Consider the following 24,691-nt stretch of genomic DNA (forward strand, 5'->3'; position numbering starts at 1 on the left):
TTCCTGCTCCGGGAAGAGATGTTAGGGAACAGTGAGGAAAGCGGGGACGGGCAAGGCAAGATGGAGGGGAGAGAGAAGGGAGGAGAGAGGGGGTGTAGGACGGGGTGAGAAGGAAAGAGAAAGACCCAGACAAGAGAGGACAAGAGAACATATTTGAAGGAGAAGCCAGAGGAAATGAATGGCACCTCCTCCCACATTTCCAGAAAGAGGAAATAGTATTCCTGGAGGAAAGTCTTTTCCCCACAGAGCAGGGGGATCAGGAACTGACTTGAGGGGTGGAGGGCCTGGCAGCAACCTGTGGGCCTCTTAGGATGGCGTCAGAACCTGGACACCGTCGAACCTGTGCTGGGTCAGAGATGCGTCTCCCTACTGCCTTTATCCCTGCCCCTTTCCTGATCAAATGGTGCTATGCATAGGGACAAGACCCCATGAGAGAGGCTCTGAAGCCTCTGACTAGAGCCCCCAGAACTGCTGAGCCCAGCAAAGTGGAGGCAGGGAGGCCAAGGAACGTGGGGTAGCAGTTGTGAGCCTTGGAGGCTGGCCAGCCCTGCTTCCTCCTCCTTCCACATATAGCACCTCCCCATACCCCCCGGTCAGCTTGCAGCTCCTGCTGAGCTGCTGTCACCAGAGCACATGTCAAGGATGACTGCACCTCTGATGGAAAGCAGCAGGATGGTGCCGAGTCCCCTGTGCTGTGCCGCTTTGGATAAGTCACTGCCCATCTCTGGACTTCAGTTTCCTCAGAAAACAAAGGATGGGCTAGGATATGGTAACTCATTGACTCTGACCCACTGACTCTGATTATCTAAGGCTTGATAATCCTAACCCAGCTTGGACCCCTTGATATCTCTGGCTCCATTCACAGCTGAGCAGGCTTGGCTTCTTGGGGTAGGATGTGGGCCTAAGACCTGAGTCGGGGGCAGCTGGGGAACATTTGTGCTCTGAATGAACTAGCTACCCGCTTCTTTTAAAGTCATCCATGGCCCCCCATGCCCTCAAGGTGAAGCCCGAGTTCCCCAGCCAGATGTTCGTGGCCCCTCTGACTGGCTCTCCAAAGTCACCCCTCCCCACCTCTCTTGGAATGGCTAATTAATTGTTCCTTTAACAGTCCGCGATGTCTCATCCTCTGTACGTTTACTTATACTGTTCCGTCAGTCTGGACACCCTTCTCCTGTTCCTCACTTGGCTAAGTCAGCTTTTGAGAGTCGGCTGAGGTACCACCTTCTCCAGAAAGCCTTCCTGGATGCTTTTCCCTCACCGCCCCCCGCCCAAATTGGACTAGGCCCCCTCCTCTGGCTCACACAGTCCTGAGTGTCCAATGTCCCAGCCTGATTACACTTTATTATGACTCTGTTTCCATATTAAGGGCAGAGACCCAGTCTGCCTTCTCATTCCTGAGACCCCGTCAATCACTACTAACACAGGGCTAGGAAGACATTTTTCAGTGGGCTGCAGTGGGATCAGACCCTGCCCCCTTTGTCCTCTTCCTGGGCATCCTTGAAGGTGGGTTGACGCTCCCTGGCCCTGCCTGGCTTCCTGTGAGTTTGAGGCTGTCGTTTGAGTGCAGGAATGTGATGTAATTGTGCACATATTTCTGGAGGCCCCACTGATCCAGGTGTGTGGCGTGGCCGCATCTGCCCCACCCTCGGTAGCCCCAGCGCCACAGTGGCCCCCAAACCCTCACTCATACATGCCTGCACCTCAGTCCCCAGCATGGGGAGGGACCCCCTCAGCTGCCCTCCCCTCTGCGTACTAGTCTCCTCCTACCTCCATACCTTTATTCATATTGTCTCCCCATCTCTTGACATCTCTCCTCCTCCCCAAATCCTGCTCATTCTCGAAGACCCAGAATCAGTCTTACTTCCAAAGCCAAAGCTCACACGGCTCAGGGGTGGCACCATAGGTCCCCAGTCTCTCCACCACCCCAAGGGATGTGGCCATGGTTCCCATTCTGCCCCCCATCCAGTGCCCAGCCCAGCATTGACCAGAGTACCCCAACCCCACCCAAGCCCCATAAACACAGTGTTGATTGACTGAGATGCCGGGTGGTTTTCCCCACGTACCCCTCCCCTTCAGGAAGACTGTTTCTTAGGGACAAGTTTATTACAGGGAACACACTAACCTCTTTCATAATATCTAAAGGCATACCAGCTACAAAAATATCAGGCTCTCAATTGTGGCCAGCTCAGTGTGGGGCCTGGTTTGAGCCGTGACTGCTGCCAGGTAGGAGCCCATGGCTTCCTCCCGGGCTGCCTTGCAGGCCACAGGGACCCCCAGGAGGAGCGGGGAAAGCTGCAGGAGAGAGGAAGCACTGTGTCTGGTCACGGTGGTGTGTTCCAAGGCTGAGTGGGCCCAGCTGGAATCCTAGGTTGTCCCGGCCTGCATCACCAGCCCCGATCAGGAGAAGGCTTCCGTGAAGCCTGAAGGCTGGCAGCGGAGCCAGCGTCGGGAGGCTCCTGGACCGAGGGCCTAAACCACCGATTGCTTTCTCCAGAGCCCTAGCTGGCTTCCCAGGGTCAAAGAGGCAGACAAGAGCCTTCCCAAGGCTTGAGGTTCACAATGCTGACAGACTTCCACCCGAGCAAAGCAACCCCCGGCTGGCCCTGAACCCCCGGGACCTGCTGACAGAGCTGGTGCCAAGCAGAGAGGCTGCCATGGCTGGAGTGATGACGCTGGCAGAGCTGGGGAGGGAGTGGGCTGGGAGGATGGGAAGTGCTCCAGCACAGGCAAGGACACGGCGGGGTGGCCTTCCCCACCTTCAAGGCTGGGCACCATTGGCCCGGGCATCCGATAGGGCTGTCTTCCGGAAGGCCTGCAGGGCTGGGTTGTGCAGCAGCGTGTATGCCAGACCCCAGCAGGCCCTGCCTCGGCCTACCCGGGGCCCCGCTCCCTTGGCCACCCGGTCCTTGGTCTGCAGCAGCTGCATCCCTGAAAAGAGACCTTCCGTGAGTCACTCAACACCCCCAGCACCAAGACCTGAGCAGAGTCCGAAAACCCGCTGTGTATGTAGGGTGAGGGAGGCCGAGACTGGGGCTCCAGGTGCCCGTTCACAGGGTGGGAAGCCAGGAGAGTGTGCGGTGCAGAAGCGTGTTTCTTAAGGCTCGGGGTGTCATCCTCTGGGTGGCCAGCAGAAGAGGGAAAGGATGAGCTCTGTGGAGGGGACTGGAGGCAGGGCTGGGACAAGGGTCTCCCTCCCTACTACACACTTCCCAGGCAGCAGGGCTGGGGAGGACGTACTGCTTAGGAGAGGCAGGGGGTGGCCTGGGGTGGTAGGGGTGACAGAGCCCCTTAGCTCTGAGACAGCTGTCTCATTCTCCACGTGAGGAGTGAGTGTGTGTGCACACACGTGACAGAAAGTGTGTGTATGTTAGTATTATGGGGAAAATTACCCTGAGACGGACCAGGAGAATTCTCATTTCTTCTCTCCCACAGGCAGCCCAGAGAGGAAGTGGGCATTTTCCTAGCCCTCTCTCCCTTGCGTTGCTGGAGAGGGGGCGTGCCTCCTTCCTGGGAGAAGCCGGGTGGGCTCAATTCCCCCCATTCCCAGTGGAAAGGCTCACCTTCCTCTTCCTCCCCCAGTCTGAGGCCATCCCGGGGGACCGTGCGGGGCTGGGGCCTCCGAGTCCGCAGGAGCAGGCCACAGAAGGCAGCCAAGGCTGGATGTGACTGGCTGGCCTCCATCTTCAAGAAGTTGCAGTATGTGTGGTAGCCTGGGTGGGTGGAGAATGGCAGTGCTAGTGCGGGGGGCGGGGGGGCCCAGCCGGCACCTAACACAGACACAGGGAGTGCCCTGCACACCCTGCATGCGAGCTCGTGGGCACCTGAGCGTGTTGCACGTGCACTGCACATGGCCCCCTACACATACCCACAGCTTGGGGTTACAGACATCCTCTGTAGAGACCAGGTCACAGCAGACCCTCCCGCACTGCTTGGGCAGCCTGAGCATCCCCTGCCCCCAGCTCCTGCCCAGTAACCTTACCGGGGTCGAAAGTGGCGGCTCTAGGTGGCAGCAGGCTGAGGTCCATCTGGCCAAGGTGGACAGCATTGTAGAGGGCAGACAGGAGCACTCGCCAGGTGGCCATCATGGCACCCAGCAGCACATTGATGGGGAAGAGAAGGAAGGTGGCTGCATAGAGTGCTCGCCTGGGGTCAGGGAGAAGAGAGCTGAGGCAGGTCCTCACACAGAGTCCCTTCCTCAGGGTCAATGTCAGACCTAGATGACCACAACTGCCGTGTATTGGTTGGTTACACCTCTGTGTACCCATCTTCTGGGCTGGGTCTGCTCTCTCAACCCAGCTCACTCATCCCACCCATCTGGGAGACAGAGGCCCAGAGAGACTGGATGACTTCGCTAAGGCTGTCTGGCTAGTCAGTGGGGTTTAAGTCCAGGTCCACCTGGATCTTTCTATGACCCTGGTGTCCCCACCTCCCTCCTCTGGGTCCCTTGTCCACCGACTCTAAGTCTCTCCTGGGGCCTAGGTCCTCCCACAGCCTGGCACAGAAATAATATTTCTGTTAACCTCCTTCCTGCAAAGGGGAGAGCAGTATTGATCCCCCAAACAGGAAAGGCTCATGGGGGTATTTCTGGCCCTGTGACAGGTAAACAAAGAGGTATTTTGGACTAAGCTGGGTCACTGACCCCGTTTAAGGCAAGATCTTTTTTGTTTTGTTTTGTTTTGCGGTACGCGGGCCTCTCACTGTTGTGGCCTCTCCCGTTGCGGAGCACAGGCTCCGGACGCGCAGGCTCAGCGGCCATGGCTCACGGGCCCAGCCGCTCCGCGGCACGTGGGATCTTCCCGGACCGGGGCACGAACCCGCGTCCCCTGCATCGGCAGGCGGACTCTCAACCACTGCGCCACCAGGGAAGCCCAAGGCAAGCTCTCTTTACTGCTCACTGGGCTCCCCATTAGAGAAAGGGGAAAGATGGTAGACGAGGGAGAAGGGCACAAGGAGAAAGACACCAAAGAAGCAGCTGAGGGCCTAAGGGAGGCGCAAGCCCAGGAGCAACCTCACCGGTTGGTCAGCTCTGGGCGTCCATGGTGAGTGTCTAGGAAGACCCAGTGGGCTGCCATGTTCTGCAGGGTCACAGCCAGGGCCAGGGTCAGCCAGAAGGGCCTGTGGGGGGTGAGGGGATGGGGCGGGTGTCACTATCAGTGGTCCTCGGGGAAGCGGTCCCAGAGCCCTCGGCCCCTTGCCTCACTCACCACGAGGACTTCAGGGATCGGAGGAGCAGAAGGTTCCTGCCGTGGAGCACGGGCATGAACACCAGGAAGGCAAGGGCCAAGGTCCCCAGGACGAAGAGGATCTGCTGCACCAGGAGCCCTGCCAGCATGGGGAGAACAGGGAAAGGCATCAGCCCACCCTTGCCGCTCCCGGGAGCCCCGGGCTTTGGAACTGGGCGGACCTGGTTTCAGATACCTGCTCTGCTGCTGCTTAGCTGTGCCACCTTGAGCAAGTTATTTTACCTCTCTGAGCCTTGGTTTCTTCCTCTGTAAAAAGGGGATAAGCAGCCCCTACCCAGGAGGGCTGTGGTGAGGATCCAATGAGACAGTATCTGCGGCAACTCTTTGAAAACCACAGAGTGCTTTGCAAATGTTATTTTCCCCCAGGTGCTCCTGAGTCCTTGAGGACAAGACAGTATTTGAAATGAATGTTTGCATTCCTACTGGCCAAAGTCTGGCACATGGTAGGTACCTGAAAGTTGCCTGTTGAAACAGCTGGCTAATTGTTTACATGGGATATGTACAAAAGGGTTTCAGAGGCATAAAGTTTACCTATACGAGGAATTATGACTTTTAGTTCTAGTGATTCGTCTACCCCTTTATCATCTTTTCCCACCTCCGCCAGCAAGGTGAGAACTGAAGGAACCAGCAGCAGAGGGAGAAATCAGGCCCTTGCCTCGGCAACAATGGCCCCAGCCCCCTCACATTTGCAAGAACTTTATTTACTGCAGTGCCCAAGGGGAGAATCAGAAACTCGGAGCTTGGAGGGGTCTTTGAAGTTAATCTAGTCCAGTTCTCTCAGAGCAGGGCCCTCCTTGCAGCCCCCAACCATGGCCACATAACCATGTTTGAATACTCCGAGTGACAGGGATGCCCTCCTGAGACAGCCCATCATGATATTGCCCTCCCTTACAAAAGCAGGGATATGCCTCCTCGAACTTTCCAGCCCTGGGTCACCTTCTGTGTAAACCCCTGGTGGCACCCAAGAGCCATCCTCATGTGACGGGTATCCTTTTACCAAGGGCTCCTGCACCTACGCCCCCACCCCACCTGTGTGGACTCCCTGAGGGCAGGGAAGGCAAGGTGGGTCCCTCCTCTTGCTTTTAGCCCCAGAGCCAGCTCCAGCACAGGCAGACCCCCAGAGGCAGCCAAGACCTGCTGAGCACCCTCCCCTCCCCCACTCGGGCCAGTGGGGCCTGCCGAGGTCAGGTGGAGTGGGCAAGGGGGCGCTCACCAAGGCAGGTAAAAGCAGTCTGGTAGGCGGTGAAGCTCATCCAACAAAATATGGCCTGGCGGGAGGGGCGAGGGCTCGGGGGCCGGGGGCCCAGGTCCAGGGCGGCCCCGCGGTGCAGAGCTCGCAGGTTGGCCCTGGGGTGGGAGTGAGGAAGCCAGCGATCTCAGGGAGCACACACGCTCCCTAATTTCCTGCTCTGGGCCAGCCTCTGGCTGAACTCCCAGTCTAAGTACAACCCACAGCCATGGGCAGGGAAGCCCAGAGCTGTGGGAGCCCAGGGGAGCTACTAACCCAGCCTGGGAGATCAGGGAGGGCTTCCCAGAGGAGGTGATGTCTGAGTTGCGTCTTAAGGGATGAATCAGACTAAGCTGGTGGGGGGCGGGGCAGGGATCAAGGGAGACAAATTCAGGCAGAAGGCTCAACCTGAGCCAAGTCAGGAACGTGGGACACAACAGTAGGGATGGAAAGTGATTTGCAGCTCGGCCATCAGGGCAGGAGGCAAGGTTCCAGGCAGGCAGAGGCTTGAGGGCCTTGATATGCCAGCCTAAGTAGAGCCAACCCTGTGAGAAAAGATCCTGGGGCAGGAACCCTGAGGCCTGATAAATGTACAGCATACGGACCAGCTCCCTGCCAAGTCCCTGGCCCTCCCCTCCCCACCCACTCTACTCCCAGCTAGAAGCGTCTCTCCCTCTCTGCCCACATTTCCTCAGTGCTCCTTACCATTCACCGTGAAAGGGCAAGGTAGGCGGCTTGGCATTCCATGTCCCACAATAATCTCTCTGGTGCCCCAGCGCCAGCCAGTCCACTCCTCACCCACACTTCACACTTGTTCTTGCCCACACAGTTCCTCCCGCCTGTGGCACCCTTCCTCCCGCATCTCCATTCCCAGGTAGCATGCCAGCTTTCCCAGGTGGCCCCATGCCAGCCCTTCGTCAGCCGTACATCAGTCGCAGATGTTTCTCCAACCGGACAGGGATGCCCCACCTTCTCCACCCACCACAGGGCAGCTGGGCAGCTGGGCTCAGTAACAGCCTGGTCCCGCAGGGACTCTCCCTCCCTCCAGCCCCAAGCTTTTCCCCACAGGCCTCCTGGGTCAGGGGTCCTGCAGGCCCATGGGCTCTGACCCCTTCCCCACATCTGCACCGGGGGGAGTCAGAGCCTATCACTCACCTGTGTGTCACCAGCGAGCGGGTCAGCATGAGGAAGGTGAGTAAGCAAGACAGAACCAAGGCCGAGATGTAGCAAACTGGAAGGTGGAAAGGGAGCAAAGTGGGAGGTCAGGGCCTGGGGGTCTCCTGGGAGACCCCGAACTGCTACCAGGATGGTACCTGGGTGGAAGTTATCCCTGCCCCACGCCCCACTCTGAGCGGAGGCCTCTTGTCACATCCCCTGTTCTCAGATCCAGTATAAGTCGATGACCTTGGTTGACCAATGCTGCCAGGTGACATCTGGTGGCCAAGACAGAGCGAGGCCGGCTCTGAGGCTGCAGACCTGGCCGTCATCCTGGTCTTGCTGCTTCCATTGCTGTGTGACCCCCAGTGAGAGACTCCGTCCAACGTGGCATCTGCCTTCAGCTCCATGGCTTCCTGGCTGTGTGGCCTTCAGGGGGTCATTTCATCTCCCAGCCTCAGCTTGCCCATGCCGGGCACACTGCTGGGCTGCCCATCTCCCAGCATGTTGTGAGCCACAAAACCCCATCAGGGCCTGCGTCAGTGGCCTTTGTTAAGATGTGAGCGCCCGTCAGTGTGGCCTGAGTCCATCAGAATGAGGGAAGTGACCACTGCTACCCATCTCCTCCCCGGGTCGCCACCCACCCTGTCCATTTGCACAGATCATGAGTTCCCTGTATCACCAGCAGCTGGGGGAGAATGCATGGTGTTGTGAACAAGCCTGGCATTTAGCATAGCAGGGATGCAGGGCTACAACCCTTCCACCCCATATCCACATTTAGTCTTACTCAACACCCTCATAGCAACCCCACAGGAGAGGCACAGGGAGACATGGGGCCAACAAAGAAGCTGAGACTCAGAGAGAGGGCCTGACCCGCCAGCCACACTGCTAGGAAGTGACAGAGCAAGTGGTGCAATCATTTCCAAGCAGACCCAGAATGAGCCCAGGGTGTCTGCACTCAGATCTCATTGGTCAGCCAAGGGAAGTGTTCCTGGCTCCCATCAGAGACTCAGGAGGGGAGCAAACACACACGGGAAAGGTAAGCACTAGGTCCTTGTAGCCACAGGTTCTGGAGATGTGGGTCTCAGCACTGACAGCATATTAGCATCACCTGGAGTTGTTCAAATTCCCATGGCCCAGGCTGTACCCCAGACCAATTAAATCAGAATTTCTGGGCATAGGACCCAGGCCGTAGCTTTTGGGAAAGCAACCCCAGTAATTCCGATGTGTGGTCAGGGTTAAGAACCACTGAACTGGGTTTTTTTTTGTTTTTTGTTTTTTGTTTTTTCCAAAGACAGAGTCTTAATGATCTATTTCAAACAGCAACTGATTGAAATCAATCAGCCAACCCACACGTGTAGAGCTCCTGCCACAGTGGTTGTCAAACTCGGGCTGGCATCAGAATCGTGGGGAGGGCTTGTCCAATCACAGAGGCTGGGCCCCACCCTCAAGGTTTCTGAAGTCTGGCTTGAGCCTTGGGATTTCTTACAAGTTACCAGGTGACTCTCAGGCACAGCCAGTATTGAGGATGACCGCTACAGAAACCCGGGGCCGATCTGCCCGTCCCTGGCTCACTCCTCCGGGGGCAGAAGGGGTCACTTTTCTGAAAGGTAAGGCTAGAAGAAAGCCCTGGACACGCGCAGCTCTGCCCTGCTCCATCTGCCCTCCTGGAGCCAACACGGTGCCAGCGAAGGTACATTCTGGACTGTTTCTGCCAGGAGGTGAGGAGCCTGCCTGCTGAGCCTGCCCAGGTGAGTGAATAGGTTAATTGGGGTGAAGGGTTAGGCAGCCCCCTTGGCCCCAGCGTGGCCTTTGGTCTCCATTTGTCTACCTCTTGTTCCTCTCTATCTCAAATGTGTCCAAACTTGGGTCCCTCCTAATCCTGGTACCCATAAAATCTTCCTGCACTTTGCCTCCTCTGGGACTCTGCACCTGCCCCCTTCTGGGCACTGATTCCGTGGATCAGTCTGTCTCCCCTACTCAATCAAGCACCTCTAGGACAAGATTGCCTTTAGAGCTTCAGCACCCATTTTGCAGGTAGGAAGATGGAGGTCCAAAGGAGTAAAGTGGCTTGCCCGGGTCACACAACTGGTAAGTGATGGAGCAGGAATTCTAATCTAGTCTGCCTGACTCAGAGTGTGAGCTTTCTGTGAATGATGCCAGGCTTATAGTCCAGGTGCTAGGTGGGCAGCCCTAAAACAGGCTCTCGAAGCTCAGAAGACATTCGCTTCTCAGGCTAAGAACAGACCAAAGGGTGCCCAAGCTCAGATCTAATCTCAGTTCCATCCCTGGCTTGCTGAGTGCTTGGGGCATATCTCTAATCCTCTTGGGCCTCAGTTTTCCTTGTCTGTGGACTAGAAGGTTAAACACTGATCTGTTTGACCCCTGCATCCAAGGAGATCCAAAGTGGGAGCATTTGGGCTTGGAAACTGCAACATGCGATTAGAAGTGTCAGGTGTGTTGGGTAGAAACCAAATCCATTGTCCTGGACATGTCACTTCCTCCCTCTGCCTTTTGATTTCCTGCTCTGTGAGATGAGATCAATGATGCTGACCTAACAGGGCTGCTGTGAGCAAGGTGTGAGCTTGGATGTGGACTGATGTGGGCCATGTCTGCTCCTGCCTGTGGCCCAGATTGCAGCCAACTTGGAAAATCTCCCTGGAGATGTCATCTTCAGCCCATCCAGAACTTGTCACCTGTCTATCTTGTGGGCTTTGGCCACAGTTCCAGGGAGCAGACGCACTCAGGAAAGTGGTGGGAGTGGTGGTCAGGGAAGGAAGCAGTCACTGCACACACCCCTCCCCACTCCTACTCCCTCCCTGATGGTAATGGTAAGAAAGAGCTGCAGAGCAATCACACCTCCACCTGCCATACTGGCAGCCTAGACTCTGACCATCACATGTCACTCCTCAAGAGCCAGGGTGCCTTTGCCTGTGCCTTTGCCAGGCACTCCCAAGCCAGCAGAGGGTGCAGGCCCCATGACACCTGACCACCAGGCTTTGTCTCAAGGTGATGGAGAGCCCCAGCCTGGGCATCAGGAGACTGTGTTCTCCTCTTGGCTCCCGTGTGCCTGGCTGTACAACCTCAGGTGATTCCTTCCCCGTGTGTCAAGTGAGGATACTCCTCAGTCTCCTCCGCAGGGCTGTGGAGGTGGCGTAGGCGGGAAGCAGGGCTAAGGGATAAGGAGGCATCAGACCACAGAAGGGGAGACTAGTATAGTTCCCGGGCCCAGGAGCTCATTGTCAAGGGAAGGAAGAAGAAAGGAAGTGCCTGGAGGACAGGGATTGGGGAAGAGAAAGCATCCGCCCTGCCTGACCCCACCCACCTGCCATGAGGATTAGCTCAGAATTCTGGCACACTGTCCCACTTCACTGCCTCCTTTTCCCCTTCCCCACCCGCAGCAAAGGCCCGGGGCTGTCCCCTCAGCTCACACATACCACACCCTCCCCCATCTCCACGCCTGCAGAACTGGGTAAAGTCACTAGGGGTGGGGGTGGGAGACACCACACAAGCTAACAGGGGCCCGCTGAGGTGACCTTCAGGTCTCAGAGACTTGGAACTGGAAGCTCCAACCACCCCAATTTGGAGATGAAGCAGCCGAGATGCAGAAAGGGGAAGGGACGTGCCCAAGGACACCCCGCATGTCCGCAGCACCTGGGACAGGGCTCAGGTATCCCAGCTGAGGTCCCCACTGCCGGCCCTCAGGGGCTCCCGAGAGGCCTCACCTTCCAGAGCCCACAGGTAGTGCTTTACCAGCTCCACCACCTCCTGCCTGTCCTCTGAGAGCACGATCCCAAAGCCAGCCAGCAGGTAGGAGACGTCCGTGGTGATCCCTGCCCTCACCTTCTGGATGGTGGGTACCACGCCCACCAGTAGCAGCAGGGCCACCTGGAAGAACCCCCAAATCAGGGCGGCAGGGCCTGGCTGTGCTCACACCAGACACTCCCATCCCAGGAAAAGTGTGTTCTGAGACTTCAGGGAAGAAACTCTGACGGCACACGGGCTGCATCCACATGCCCATCACCCTTCACAGTGTTCTTATCTGTCCCTTAGAGCAGCATCCTCGTGCCTCTAATCAGCACATTACAAACAGATACGACTTTAGCCTCATAGGCCCCAGATATGCTTTCAAGCAGCACAAGTAGATGTGTATATCTCTGACTGCCTATCAATCATCTATCCATCTAAAACTTTAGAATATAAAATTTCCAATTTTTCCATGTTGGACAAAGCAAAATGTCCTATAAATGAGCACAGGCACTGAAGCTGGACAGGCCTGGATTCAAATTTTGGCTACCCTGAGATATTAACTGTAGGAACTTGGCCAAGTCAAGATCATCTCTCAGCCTCAATTTCCTCCATCTGTAAAATGGAGAAAAATCATACCTACCTTCCAGGGTTTTTGATTTTTTGTTTTTTTTTTTTTCTGAGGGGGGAGTAGTGGGGGGGGGGGTTTTGGTGATCCCTGCCCTCACCTTCTGGATGGTGGGTACCACGCCCACCAGTAGCAGCAGGGCCACCTGGAAGAACCCCCAAATCAGGGCGGCAGGGCCTGGCTGTGCTCACACCAGACACTCCCATCCCAGGAAAAGTGTGTTCTGAGACTTCAGGGAAGAAACTCTGACGGCACACGGGCTGCATCCACATGCCCATCACCCTTCACAGTGTTCTTATCTGTCCCTTAGAGCAGCATCCTCGTGCCTCTAATCAGCACATTACAAACAGATACGACTTTAGCCTCATAGGCCCCAGATATGCTTTCAAGCAGCACAAGTAGATGTGTATATCTCTGACTGCCTATCAATCATCTATCCATCTAAAACTTTAGAATATAAAATTTCCAATTTTTCCATGTTGGACAAAGCAAAATGTCCTATAAATGAGCACAGGCACTGAAGCTGGACAGGCCTGGATTCAAATTTTGGCTACCCTGAGATATTAACTGTAGGAACTTGGCCAAGTCAAGATCATCTCTCAGCCTCAATTTCCTCCATCTGTAAAATGGAGAAAAATCATACCTACCTTCCAGGGTTTTTGATTTTTTGTTTTTTTTTTTTCTGAGGGGGGAGTAGGGGTGGGGGGGATTTATCAAACACATACTATCTCACTAAATCTTCCCAACTAAAAGGAATTAATCTATTTCCTCCATTTCACAGCTAAGCTAATTGTTTCAGGGATGTTGAGTAACTTGCCCAAGGTCACTCAGGAGGTAAATAAAGGAGCTAGGATTTAAATCCACATTTATGTGACTCCAAAACTCGTGCTCTGACCCCATGTGAGCCCAACAAGAGTTACCATCCCCTCTCTTCTGGGTAGGCCAGCAGCAGCTGGACAGGATTTGGGGCGGGACTTTTGGAGAGCTGAGCTGAGGGCCTGAGCCATCTCAGGCTTGGGGGTTGGGAGCAGGGGTCCAGAGGCAAATGGCACTACAGAGGCAGGACATACCTGGTAGATGGCCGTCCCTGTCAGGGTGACTGAAAGCACCAGCTTCAGGGGGAGTCGGAATCCTGCAGTCCCCAAAAGGAGGGGTGTGGTGAACCCCAGCACCATCCAGCCCCGGGAGCCCCATCCCTCCCAAGAGGCCTAGGAAAAGGGCCAGGGCTCACAGGACCCTGGACCACCAAGGCCAGGCCAGGGGCTTCCCCTTATCCCAAGCTGGGGTTGTTCTTCCTGATGACAAGAGTTTTGGGGAAAGGAGCAGACCTTCTACTGCAGCTGTTCTACGCAAAAGAGGGGTGAGGTCACCTGTCACTCTTGACCTCAGCTCCCCACGCCATACCTCGCTGTGGAGTGTAGACATAGTGTCTGAAGTAGGTCCAGGCCCGGGACGGGAAGCCCTGCTTGGACGTGTGGGAGCTGCAGAAAGACCCAGACAGGAGGGAGCTCTCAGGAGAAGCCCCTGCCCTGAGCCTGGGCCCCAGGGTTTGGTTCATTCCTCATCTCTGCCCCACCATGCTGCCCAGTGCCAGCCTCCCAAACAAGCCTGCCTGCCCAGACCTGTCCCCTGGCCCTAGGACCTCACCTGCTTTTCAGCTTCTTCTGGCAAAGGAGGGTCCTCAGATATTCTTCAGAGTAGCTGTTCTGCAGCCCCTGTGGCGACAGACAAATGGACAAGCAGATGGGACCTGTCTCGAGCCATCCCTGGGGCCCTGGCTCAGGGCAGGTGCGCGTACAAACCTCTTGGCTGTGGTGGAGTACAGAGAAGGGCCATCCCGTGGGGACGAGGTCCATGCCCCCCAAAGCTGCCCTTTCCTCCTCCGTAAATAAAAGACTAATCAGTCTCCTATCTAAGAACTCTTAATGCAGGGAAGTTCTTCCTAAGGTCTATCTCCAACTCTCTCCAGCTTTACTCAGTCACATCACATCACTGCTTTCCTCCTGGCCCTCTGGCCTCTAGTAGCTAAGACTGAAGCAAAAAGGGAACTTATGTCCCACGAGCACATCCCTGACCGGGACACAGGATAGGGCCATTTCAGGTCAGATCCCCCCAGCCCTCTCCTACTCCAGGGAGATCACAAGGGTGACCTGATTTGTCTAAGCCACATTCCAGGCCTTAAACTCCCTGCCAAGTGGCAGAGGCCCACAGTAAGATGCAGTGAGCCCCTGGCCCCTGACGATTAGGAAAATATAGGCCACTGTCACCTGTTGCCATGGCAACCCTGGGATCCAGGGCAGGTGTGGGTCAGCTCAAAGCTTGACTGTGTCCTTTGAGGCTTAAAACTCTTTGACCAAGGGCCAAAGAGGATTTTAGTTCTCCTAAGACTTCCCAAGAGGAAAGGCATGCAATGGAGGGACAGGCCGAGAAGATCCCTGGAAGAGAAGGGAAGGGCCTGGACGAGGTGCTGTGTATCCTGGGGAGCTGCTCCCCTCTTCTGAGCATCTGGAGGGCAGTAGTGACAAGTACTGAGGACCCTACTGCTACCCGGTGAGAGTGAAACCCGGAGTCAGGTGGGCCTGTGGGGGACCCAGGGTCGCCCCAGAGATGCTGAGCCCACCCACCTCTTCTCCCCTCTCTCTTCATCCCTCCATGGGGACCTCACTCCTTCTCTGGCTTCAGTCCTAGCCCCTCTCCTGAGCTCCAGGCCCACAGCCCAGCTGCCCGCCAGACCCCTCAGCGCCACACACCTACAGCTACACATCGTCCCCCGCACACCTGCTCTCATCCAGCGTTTTGTATGTCAGCAACTGGCGCCAGCACCCACTGGCTGTCTGTCCTAGATGCCACCCTTCAAGCCTTCCCTTCACCCTCCACATCTGCAGAGCAATCAGCCTTTTGTATCTGTGTCTTTAACCTTTCTCAAGGGCCTCTGCAGAGCAGTCTCCCTCTTCCGCTCTCGCCAGGAAGAGCACCGGGCCCCGCCTCCACCCATGCTCCCAGGTCAGCTGGATGAGCCCTGCTTGCACTTCTCACAGTGCACTGTAAATATATGTTGCTGCATCCATCTCCCCCAGCACACTGGGAGTCCTGGAAGTCTGACACAAGTCACTCGGCTAAGTCCATAAACCCAGCCTAGGGCCTGGCACAGGGCAGGTGCTTAGAATGTCTACCTAATCTCAAATAAGATTGCCATATCTTGTAAGAATTCTCTCTTGCCATGATATATTCACCCACACACCCACCTACCCACTTACCCAAAACTTCAGAAATATTTGCTGAGTGTCGTTATGTGCTAAGACCTGTCCGGTGCTGCAAGTCATGCATGAAGGAAACAGATGCAACCCATCTCTGCCCCTTCACTCAGGCTCTTTCCTATGCCTGTAATGCTTTCTCCTTATTCTCTCCCCACTCCAGTCCTCACTGTCCTTTAGTCCATGCTATGTCTATCTCCTCCAGGAAGCCCCCTCAGCCTGCCTTAGTTCTCCGAGCGCTCCCCTTTATCTAATATTATCCAACCTAGGGCTGATTCATAATGCAGTTCTGCCCTGGGTGCTTCCTGAATCATGTCAGCATCTGCAGAGCTCCTACTAGGCGCAAGGCTCCTGGCCTGTCTCATTTCTCCAGCAGGATCCTCAGTGTTTCAGAAACAGAGCTATGACTTCCCTGTCTTCTGGCCCACTTCTCCTTTGTTGAGTCCCCACTGTGCGAAGTTTGGCACCCCGGGCATCCTGGGTGCCAGCCGAGGGCCTGGCCTGGCCTTTGCCTGGGGAGGGAGGACCAACCAGTCCCTCTGCGACTCAGCAAACATTTTCTGAGCACCTGTTATGTTCTAGGCTCCACACCAGGCATGACCACATGTAAGGGAACAATAGATATGGGCAAGTCCAGGGTGTCTTGGGTGCTGAGTACAAGCCCACCCCAGCCCTGCCCCTTTACCTTGGAACCCGCTGCTGCCCCATGACTGAAGCTTTTCACCAGCTGCACCGGGTACCAAAGGCTCAGGAATCCGAGGCCCAGAAGGAGAGGCAGGGAGGCCAACAGAGAGTAGTACCTGTAGATCTGGATGGACAGACCAACGCCTAGACACACCTACCTTCTGCCTCCTTCCCCCAACCGAAGACCAGGGTTCATTTCCCTTCCCAGCTCACGGGGGCCCTGAGAGTGGTCTAGGGCGCATGGGAAGGCTTCTGGTTCTTTCACTACCCGCCAGCCAGGGCCACTTGGCACCAACTTCTACTTCCCTTTCTCAGGCCCTGCAGAGGTGCTTGCACCTCTCGCAGGCCCCTGGACTCCCAGGTCCCTTACAGGAGCCAAAGGGAGTATGTTTTGTAATCCCCTCCTACCCACCCCAGGGGGCTGGGATGGGGCGACGGGGGACATCCACCTTCTAGGTCCCTACGTTCCTGGTGCTTTGACACAGGCCTGATTTCTTCTATTACAGTTTGCAACCTGGGCATCTGAGAAGTTCGTCCTCTGCCTCCTGGGCTTGAGGCCCTCCTAGGGTTGAATGTGCATTCATCTATTTGTTAATTCAATCTGTTTTTATTGAGAGCTTAGTATGTGCCAGGTCCTGGCTGGTGAAAAAGACCAACAAAGTCCCTGCTCTCACGGAAACCACCTAATCTTCAACTCTACCCTGAGGGATTCGTGTCATCAACTTCATTTATGGGGGCAGGGCAGTGGGGGGGGGACCTGAGTCTCAGAAATGTATGAGGTGTCCTCAAAACACCTAGCACCACCTGGCATCATTTCGTATATTTGTTTGTTTGACTGTGTGTCCCCTTCTGGAATGGCAGCTCTTGGGATGTCAGGGACTTCATCTGTCTTGTTCACAGCTGTATTCCAGTGCCTGGAAATGTCCCTGGTGCAGAGTATATGCTCAGATATGTTTGTGGAATGAACAAAGGAAGGAAGGGATAAAGCTGGATTCAAACCTGGGTTGTCTGACTCTGTAGGCCACACCCCCACCCTTTGGGCTCTGGACTGGTCAGCTTCACACCCCAGCCAACTCCAGTGAACCAGGTTCTGAGGTTCTGGAATTCTCTTTTTAGCCCTCTGAGACCATCCCCCAGCTCAGCACTTGCGTCCTCCAGCTCTCTTCACTCCCACTCCAGTCTGGCCAAGGGAAGTCTGGGAGATCAATAATGGGGGGATTTCAGGCTTCCTCTCCCTCCTTCTCTGCCCCTTCCCCCCTCCTTCCCCCTCCCAGACTGGAAGCTCCTGAGGGCAGGCCCAGCTGCTTGGTCCCCAGCCTCTCCCACAGAGGGGCAGAGCTTGGAATCAGCATGTGTGTAAAGGCGTGGAATCCTGTGCAACAGGGAAGCAGGACAGAGAGGAAAGGAGCCACACGGGTTTAAGCAGCTTCTCCACGCCCCGCCGCCCCAGGCCGTCGTAAGTCAGCGGTTACCTTGGGTGACACCGGACACTCTGCCCTTTGCCAGACCTGGACCCCCAGATGAGCCCAGGACAGCACGCTGCCGAGCAGGTGTGCGGCTCCATGCCTGACCGTAGCACAGACGGCCAGGGGATAGTAGAGGGCCGGGTAATAGAGCAGAGCCAGTATCTTCCACGGTCCTGGAAGGCAAGACAGGCAGAGAGACACAGGATGGAGGGGCAGATGTGGGGCCTGGGTCCAACCCACCCAAGCTTCTCTCCTGTCTCCATTTTCCCAGCCCCTCAGCTGATTCCGTGGGCAAGAGCCGTGCATGCAAATCCAGGCTCTGACTAGTATCAGCTCTGTGATCTTGGGCAAGTTACCTCTTGGAGTCTCAGTTTCCCCGTCTGTAAAATGGAAATAATATATAGTACATTAGCAAAGATAAAATGAGGAGGTATGTGTACAGTGCTTTAGCCCAGTGCCTGAGTTAGTACTCAATAAATTAGGCTACTATTTTATTACTATTCCCTTCTCTGACCCTCAGCATCTGCCACTGTAAAATGGGGCGAATATCTGCATTTTGTGGAGTTGCTGTGAGGACCAGATCATCTAAGGAGGTCATGTTGCAGGGCGGTGGCTCCTCTGGATGGCAGCTGTCCTTTTTACTACCATCACCTCCTTGAGCACAGCTCAAGTCTCCAGGACCCCTCCTCGCACCCCTCCCCACCCTTCCTCATGCTCACACGGGACTGGGCTGTCTAGGGGACTCAGCCTGTGCTCCCTCCCCAGGGTGGGATTTGCACAAGAGCAGAGAGGGCAGTATTGACTCAGGACAGAGCAATAGAGGTTTCAGGCACTGTGGTGGGACAGTTGGGGAGGGTAATGGGACAGCGTCTTCTGGTCTATGGCTCATAACTGGAATGGGGAGCCCCAGTGCTCTGGATTCCCACCTGCCCCCTCCCATCAATCCAGCCCAGGGCCTCAGCTGTGCTGGGTACCTTGGCCGGGTGGTAAGGCGAGAGTCAGGAAAGGCAGTGGGTCCTCAGTGGGGAGCAGCAAGCACAGGGAGCTGAAGAGGACCGTGAAGATGGCGGCAGGCACGGTCCGGGGCCTGTCCCCAGCCAAGAAATCCACAGGGCTGGTGCAGAGGCAGGGGCAGGACAGGGGGGAGTTGCTCAGGCCCTGCACGCCCATTACCACACACCGAGTTCCATAAACCGGGGAGGTGGAGTCAGTTCCACTTTCCAGATGGGGAAACTGAGGTCCCTTTGTGTATTCATTCCACAGATGTCTGTGTAGTGCCTCCTATGTAACCAGATCTGGGCCCTGTGGCAAAGTGACTCAGGAACATCCCCTGCCCCACCCCCTGCAACAGGCAGACACAGAAGGAACAAGCCTGAGCACTGCTCCCTCCGCCCACTCTGGAAGCTTCAGGAAACAGCCTCCACGCTAATCGGTCTGTCTGGGCTGGCTGGCCTTCAGAGAGCTGGAGAGTCACAACATCCTTATGCAACAGCCACCACCCTGGCCTGGGAGTGGCCCTGGGGCAGGGGGCAGACAGAGGGCATGGCTGTCCCAGGCATCACCCCTCTGGGCTCAGGGCAAGCCACTCAGACCGTCTGCTTCTGTGCTCCAGCTTGCCTTCATGCCCTGAGGGCTCCATCCTGCTTCGGTCTCCCCCAGGCCCTCCCCCAGGCAGGGCACGCTCTTTCCTGGGCCAGCCAGTGTGGCAGAAACCCCAGGCTAGTTCCTCACAAAACCAACATGGCAGGCCCCACCTCAGCGTGCAGCCCAGGCCTGGGGTGCAAGGCTGTCTACACTGGGGCTCCACCTACCACCTCCCCTCAGGCCTTTGGTCTCTCCCACACAAGGCTGCCCGGTCCTGTCTCCTCAGGGTCATCCCCGTCCCAGACTCTGGGGTTGCAGGGCTGAAGGAGATGGGGAGAAAATTTCAGCCAGAGGGACTGGAGGGCAATCCCTCATAAATCTGCCTTGAAGCATCAGGGTCCAGGTAACACCCTCAGGGAAATGAGGGTCAAGATGGCATGGAGTGGGGCTTCCCTGGTGGCACAGTGGTTAAGAATCCGCCTGCCAATGCAGGGGACACGGGTTCGAACCCTGGTCCAGGAAGATCCCACATGCCGCCGAGCAACTAAGCCCACGCGCCACAACTACTGAAGCCCGTGTGCCTAGAGCCCATGCTCCGCAGCAAGAGACGCCACCGCAACGAGAAGCCCGGGCTCCGCAATGAAGAGTAGGCCCCGCTGGCCGCAACTAGAGAAAGCCCGTGCACAGCAACGAAGACCCAACGCAGCCAAAATATTAAAAAAAAAAAAAAAAAAGATGGCGTGGAGTGATCATGGCCTGTGGAGACCATGGGCTGCCTGAGGGTCCTAGAGGGTGCCTAGAGCTGGGTCCTCTTGGGCTCGGTCTCCCTGGGGTCTGGAACAGGAGTGGGTGCACCTGAGTGGGTCCCTCCCCTTCCCCCAGGGGATCCCAACTAAACCTGGAGATCTGGGTGGGGATGGGGAGAGCCCCCAGACTGAGAGAGTTTGGGGTGTCCCAGAGGCCAGAGTTGGCTTCTAGGTACCTAACAAGCCACCACCCTCCCAGAGTGGCCCCGTCAGCTGGGCCCCCTGAGCGGGGGTGCCCAGGCCAAGGCACCAACCTGGGGAGCCCAGGCCTGCCGTGCCCACAGTGGGGCCAGAGCTGGCGGCGCTTCACCAGCATGGCCAGCAGCAGCAACACGAGGATCTGAAAGGAGAGCACAGAGGAGGGCTCGGGCGCCCAGGCCTTCCCTGAGGGGCTGAGTCAGAGCACTCAATCCCAGGACCCCCTACCCGGCAGTGCACACTCCTGCAGCAACTGGGGACTGGCTAGGAGGTGACAGAAGTTTGAAAGGTTGGTCTGCATCCTGATTTGGGTCCCCACCCTGGGAGAACTCCCGGTACCCACTCCCATATTTGGGCTCCCCGAGTCTCCCTTCACCAGCGCCAGCAAAGAACACACATCCCCCTGTTCAGGCTGGCAGTAGGTGGCAAGCCAGTTGGGACTCACCGACAGCACGACCAGGCAGGCGTGGTAGAGGCCGGGTGGCACGCTGGGGTGGCAGGAGGGCACCAGCCTGCAGAGTGAGTGAAGGCTGGGTCAGGCCGAGGTAGGGAAACCCCAGGTGTGCAGCCCAGTCTGGGGTTCCAGGCTGTCTATACTGGGGCTCCACCCACCACCTCCCTTGACCCTCTGATCTCTCCTAGACAGTTCACCTTCTCAGGGCCATTCTGGGCCTCTCATGACCCTGCAGTGTGCCGGTCCCATGCCCAGCTCTGAGGTTACGGGGCTGAAGGGGACAGGGGGCTCCCAGGGGAAGACATGGGAGAAACAGAATGGGCCAGCTTGGCCTTTTTATCCATCAAGGCCCACTTCATTCCTCCCTCCTCCAGGAAGCTTCCCTGACTGCTCCAGCCCTCAGATCTCTCCTCAAAACTGTGGCTGAGCGTACTGCCTGGGTCCGGCAATCAGCAATTGGTCCTATGATTTGTCCTTCACTCACTGGAATCCAAGTTTGGTCTGTGTCTCTGACTGGAATGATCTACCTTGGTCTTCCAGGATTTACATCTCTTCTTTACCTGTCTTATTAAGGGCTGAGTCACGTGGCAAAGAAAGGTATCAGGTAGGAGCCCTGAGCTCAGGGCTGGATGTGAACCTGGGAGAGCTGATAGGACTGGGTTCCTGGGGGAGGGGTAGACCTCTGGCTTTGCCCAGCTGGAGCCTGGGAGCGCCAGAAGGAGGTAACCAGTGTGGTCAAGGCCACCAAGTTCTGGTGGGTGAGGCATCAGAGGAAGCCCTGCAGCTGCGCCCTCCCTGCCGCAGGCGGGGCTCACCCACCCAGCTGGGCTCCTTCCTGCTGTGTGGAAAAGAGGGATCCCAAGGGTGAGCCTGAGTACTCTGTGCTGGAACATGCTGAGCTCGGAAATCCCAGAGAGTGAGAAGCAGGAAAGAGCCGGTCACATGGGCTTGTCCTTGGGGTGGAAGTCCGTTGTGTGCAATTTCTTGGCCAGGGCAGAGCCAGCCTCTTTCCAAAGCAGTAGAGTTGGTGCCATGTAGGGGATCAGCTTCCTGCTGTCTGAGCTCAGGCCTCACACTCCCCACTTGCAGCTCTGAGGCATTTTACTCGAGTATGTGGGGTGGGGTTTGGGTGAGGCAGGGCCCCTCACCAGCCCCAAGAGTTCAGAACCACCACTCCAGGCCATCTCAGCCTGCATCCCGTCACCTGACAAAGTCCTACTCAATCCTGCGCCCCCCACCAGGCCCAGCCAGGGCAGGGGCTCCGTAAACTGTCCCTGGAGCAGCCTGACTATTTCTCACTCATCCCAGACCAGGAGCCACCCTCACCTCCACGGACCCCTTCCAGGGCCCTGTCTGGGGGCATCTCTGGCCCTTTCTGTACCACCCGGGCCCCCCATCTACCCTTTACTTAGCTCAGTTTGGCTGAGGCTCATGGACCCTCAAATGTTTGAGGTCTGAGCGACAGGAATTTGGCTGAGCAAATGTTTGGCCGACAGCTCGTGGACCCATGTTTTGTGCTGTGGGACAGGCAGGATGGCACAGACACAGAGAACGCTATGTCAGGGAGGGTGGGAGCTTGATCCCTGAGCATCCTTGAGATGCTAAAGGATGCAGAACAGGGAGAGAAATTTGGGGCAAGGCCTCAGAGGGGGTGGTATTTGAGTTTGAAAGATGGTGGCATCTCTTCAGGCAAATGAGGGGCAAGGGGGCTCCATGTAGGGGAAAGAGCCTAAGAAAGTGGAGTGACAGGCAGTAGACAGTGTGGCTGGGGCCAGGCAAGGTTTTCAGCTTGATTTCAGCGCAGAAGGCAGGCTGAGAGCCGGTAATAGCAGGCATGGGAGGCACCAGGGAGCCACTGAGGGCGTTTGAGCAGGACAGTGTTCTGGATTTTAGGAGACTTCTGCGGCTAGATTTGAATAACAACAACAACAAGTATTTACTAAGCATTGAGTAAGTGCCAGGCACTTTCTATGTATTAACTCAGTTAATTACCTAAGAGGTGGGTGCTATTAGTATCCCCCTTGCGTAGATAAGGAGAACAAGGCTCAGAGAGGCTAGGTATCTTGCCCAAATCACACAGCTAGTAAAGCACCAGAGCCAGAATTCGAACTGAGGAGGTCTGACTTCAACAGCCACGTGTGACCAGGATGTGAGAGGCAAGGAGTACGTGGAGGAAGATGTTAAGTTGAACCATATGAAGCTGCCATTTCTTTCCATCAAAAACAGTTGCATATCAGCATTTTCAAATGGTTCAGCATAAATAGTCACGGGGGAGCAGGAACGTCAGGCAGTATCTCAGAGGTATTTAGGTGGAAAACTTTACATGCCTTAATGTAGTGGAGCAGAGAGAAGGGGAGTTTCTGGGATGACTGTAGGGTTCCGGGCCTTATTCCAAGACGAAGAGTGAGGACAGAGTCAAATGCAACCCAAGGAAGCTGAGGCTTGGTCTTGGGCAATTCAGAGGTGGTGACGGGCACTCAGGGACAGAGACCAGACTGCAGTGTGGTGAGGACACTGAGACAGAGAAGAAGCAAGGCAGCTGTTTCTAGAAGTTTGGCTCTGAGTGAGAGGTTGCAAAGGGCCCCATCCAGAGGGGAGGGCAGAACACGTCTCTGTGGGTGAGAGGGAAAGGCTGACTGTCTGGGGCGGGGGTCTGTGGGCCTGTGGTCCCCGGGGGGCCTGGAGCCCTGCTGCCTGACCCTCTCCCTGCTCCCACAGCAGAAGAGCCTGCAGATCACCCTGGCATTGACCTCTCATGGTGGGAGGGCAGGCCATGAAGGAAGCCTCCCAATTCCGCCTTCCAGGCAGCCCTTTGAAGTGGTGGGGAGGTGACTGACATCCTGGACAGCTGCCACAGATGTATTTGTATCCCCAGGCTCTGGCTGGGAAGCTTGGTATTGATGATAAGAGTGGATGACACACGAGCACATGGCAAGTAGGGCCCATAACCTGACCAGAGGAGCCTCTGGGGGTAGGAAAGAGCCAGCTCGGCTTATATACATCAATCCTATGTCCACAGAAGACCCCAGACAGTGTGCATCCCATCGCCATCAGACTCACCCCAGCCCCCAACCTCTCCAACCAGGTCCTGGCACCAAGGGGGCACTTGGATAAATGTGACCAGGAGATTGAGTCCATCCCAGACACTGTCACCAGTGCCCACAACCTTGACTCCAGCCTGCTGGGGCGCGCTGAGGCACAGGGGGACCACTGTCCAGAGCTCCTCAAAGCTTTGGTGCACCACCTCGCCGGGGTGTCTGACTCACACAGGGAGAAGTGAGTCCAAGTTTGCCTCCTTGGCATTCCCCTGGGATCCCAGCTTCCCACTCCCACCTGTGGCAGGAAGTTCGACTTGGTTTGGCCAAGTAAGTAGATTCAAACAAAGCTCTTCATTCTTACCTGCAGTGGAAGAAGGGAGCTACAAATTCTAGATGACACCCACCTTAGGGGTGGTACTGCTCATCACCTAGTCCCTGCCGTGCACCCAACTTTACTCTAAGGCCATATCTAAATACCTGAGCCACAGAGCTGGCTGCAGCCACCTGGGCCCAGCCAATGCCTGGGCCCTGAAGTGGCTAAGGACACAGCTTCAAATTAGGGCCTTAACTCAGGTCAGATTCTGTGTCCTCTTGGGGCTCCCGGGCCCCCCTGCATTCTGCTGTTTCTCCCACCTCACACATACACAGCAGGAACCTGGGGAGCCCTGGGCTTTCGAGGTCAGCCAGGGAAGGGGAAGAGGGCACCCTTTTGCTGACAGCAGGGCTGCCTTCCAGGTGGTCAGAACCCCGAGTCCTCCAAACATCTCCTTCCCCCAGGCCTGGGTGGGGCCTCCATCCCTGCCGGGTGACCCCAGCCTGGCCAGGCCACAGCCCTGGCCCCTGGGGAGGCACGTGAGCATTTTTCCCTTCTCCGGTTTTGGCTGCTGATGGAGAACAGATGTGCACACATCTGGCTCGGCAACCCCCAGCCTCACCTTTCTAGTTCCCCAAACCTTCAGACAGAGAAGGGAGGTAGGGGATGGGGCCGGGGCCAGGGACAACAAGGGGAGAACTGGGCTCTGGGGCCCATGCAGGCAAGGTGTCCTTGGCAGCATGGGGGCATAAGGAGGCCCAGCTCCTCCGCCAGGGTACCCAGACTAAACAAAGATAGAAGGGATCTAGGCAGAGGCGGCTGTGGGCCGAGTCCTCAGGCCACACTGGGCTGGGCTGAAGCCGCCTCCCTCCCCTGGGCTGCCCGAGCACTCC

At 56.5% G+C, this 24,691-nt stretch overlaps 1 protein-coding gene across 4 annotated transcripts in view; it reads right to left on the minus strand.

Annotated features, from left to right (window-relative positions):
* Positions 1 to 2,677: 2,677 nt before the first annotated feature.
* The window catches only part of STRA6 (signaling receptor and transporter of retinol STRA6), a 29,851-nt gene continuing 7,837 nt past the window's right edge, over positions 2,678 to 24,691 (minus strand). For 3 of the 4 annotated variants that reach the window (XM_007446667.1, XM_007446668.1, XM_007446669.1), the window contains 17 exons: positions 20,439 to 20,505; positions 20,050 to 20,135; positions 18,380 to 18,519; positions 17,762 to 17,785; positions 17,412 to 17,578; positions 15,941 to 16,063; positions 13,649 to 13,716; positions 13,406 to 13,482; positions 13,072 to 13,133; positions 11,352 to 11,514; positions 7,627 to 7,702; positions 6,457 to 6,590; positions 5,205 to 5,322; positions 5,014 to 5,115; positions 3,980 to 4,143; positions 3,561 to 3,710; positions 2,678 to 2,928 (listed from right to left, as the gene is read on the minus strand). In XM_007446667.1, the coding sequence (XP_007446729.1) occupies positions 2,759 to 2,928; positions 3,561 to 3,710; positions 3,980 to 4,143; positions 5,014 to 5,115; positions 5,205 to 5,322; positions 6,457 to 6,590; positions 7,627 to 7,702; positions 11,352 to 11,514; positions 13,072 to 13,133; positions 13,406 to 13,482; positions 13,649 to 13,716; positions 15,941 to 16,063; positions 17,412 to 17,578; positions 17,762 to 17,785; positions 18,380 to 18,519; positions 20,050 to 20,135; positions 20,439 to 20,505 (1,891 nt within the window). In that variant the 3' untranslated portion in view covers positions 2,678 to 2,758. The remainder of the gene's footprint in view (positions 2,929 to 3,560; positions 3,711 to 3,979; positions 4,144 to 5,013; positions 5,116 to 5,204; positions 5,323 to 6,456; positions 6,591 to 7,626; positions 7,703 to 11,351; positions 11,515 to 13,071; positions 13,134 to 13,405; positions 13,483 to 13,648; positions 13,717 to 15,940; positions 16,064 to 17,411; positions 17,579 to 17,761; positions 17,786 to 18,379; positions 18,520 to 20,049; positions 20,136 to 20,438; positions 20,506 to 24,691) is intronic. The other variant, XM_007446666.1, reaches the window with a different exon arrangement.

Source organism: Lipotes vexillifer, unplaced genomic scaffold (assembly GCF_000442215.2).
Source record: "Lipotes vexillifer unplaced genomic scaffold, Lipotes_vexillifer_v1.1 scaffold242, whole genome shotgun sequence".
NCBI lineage: Eukaryota > Metazoa > Chordata > Mammalia > Artiodactyla > Lipotidae > Lipotes > Lipotes vexillifer.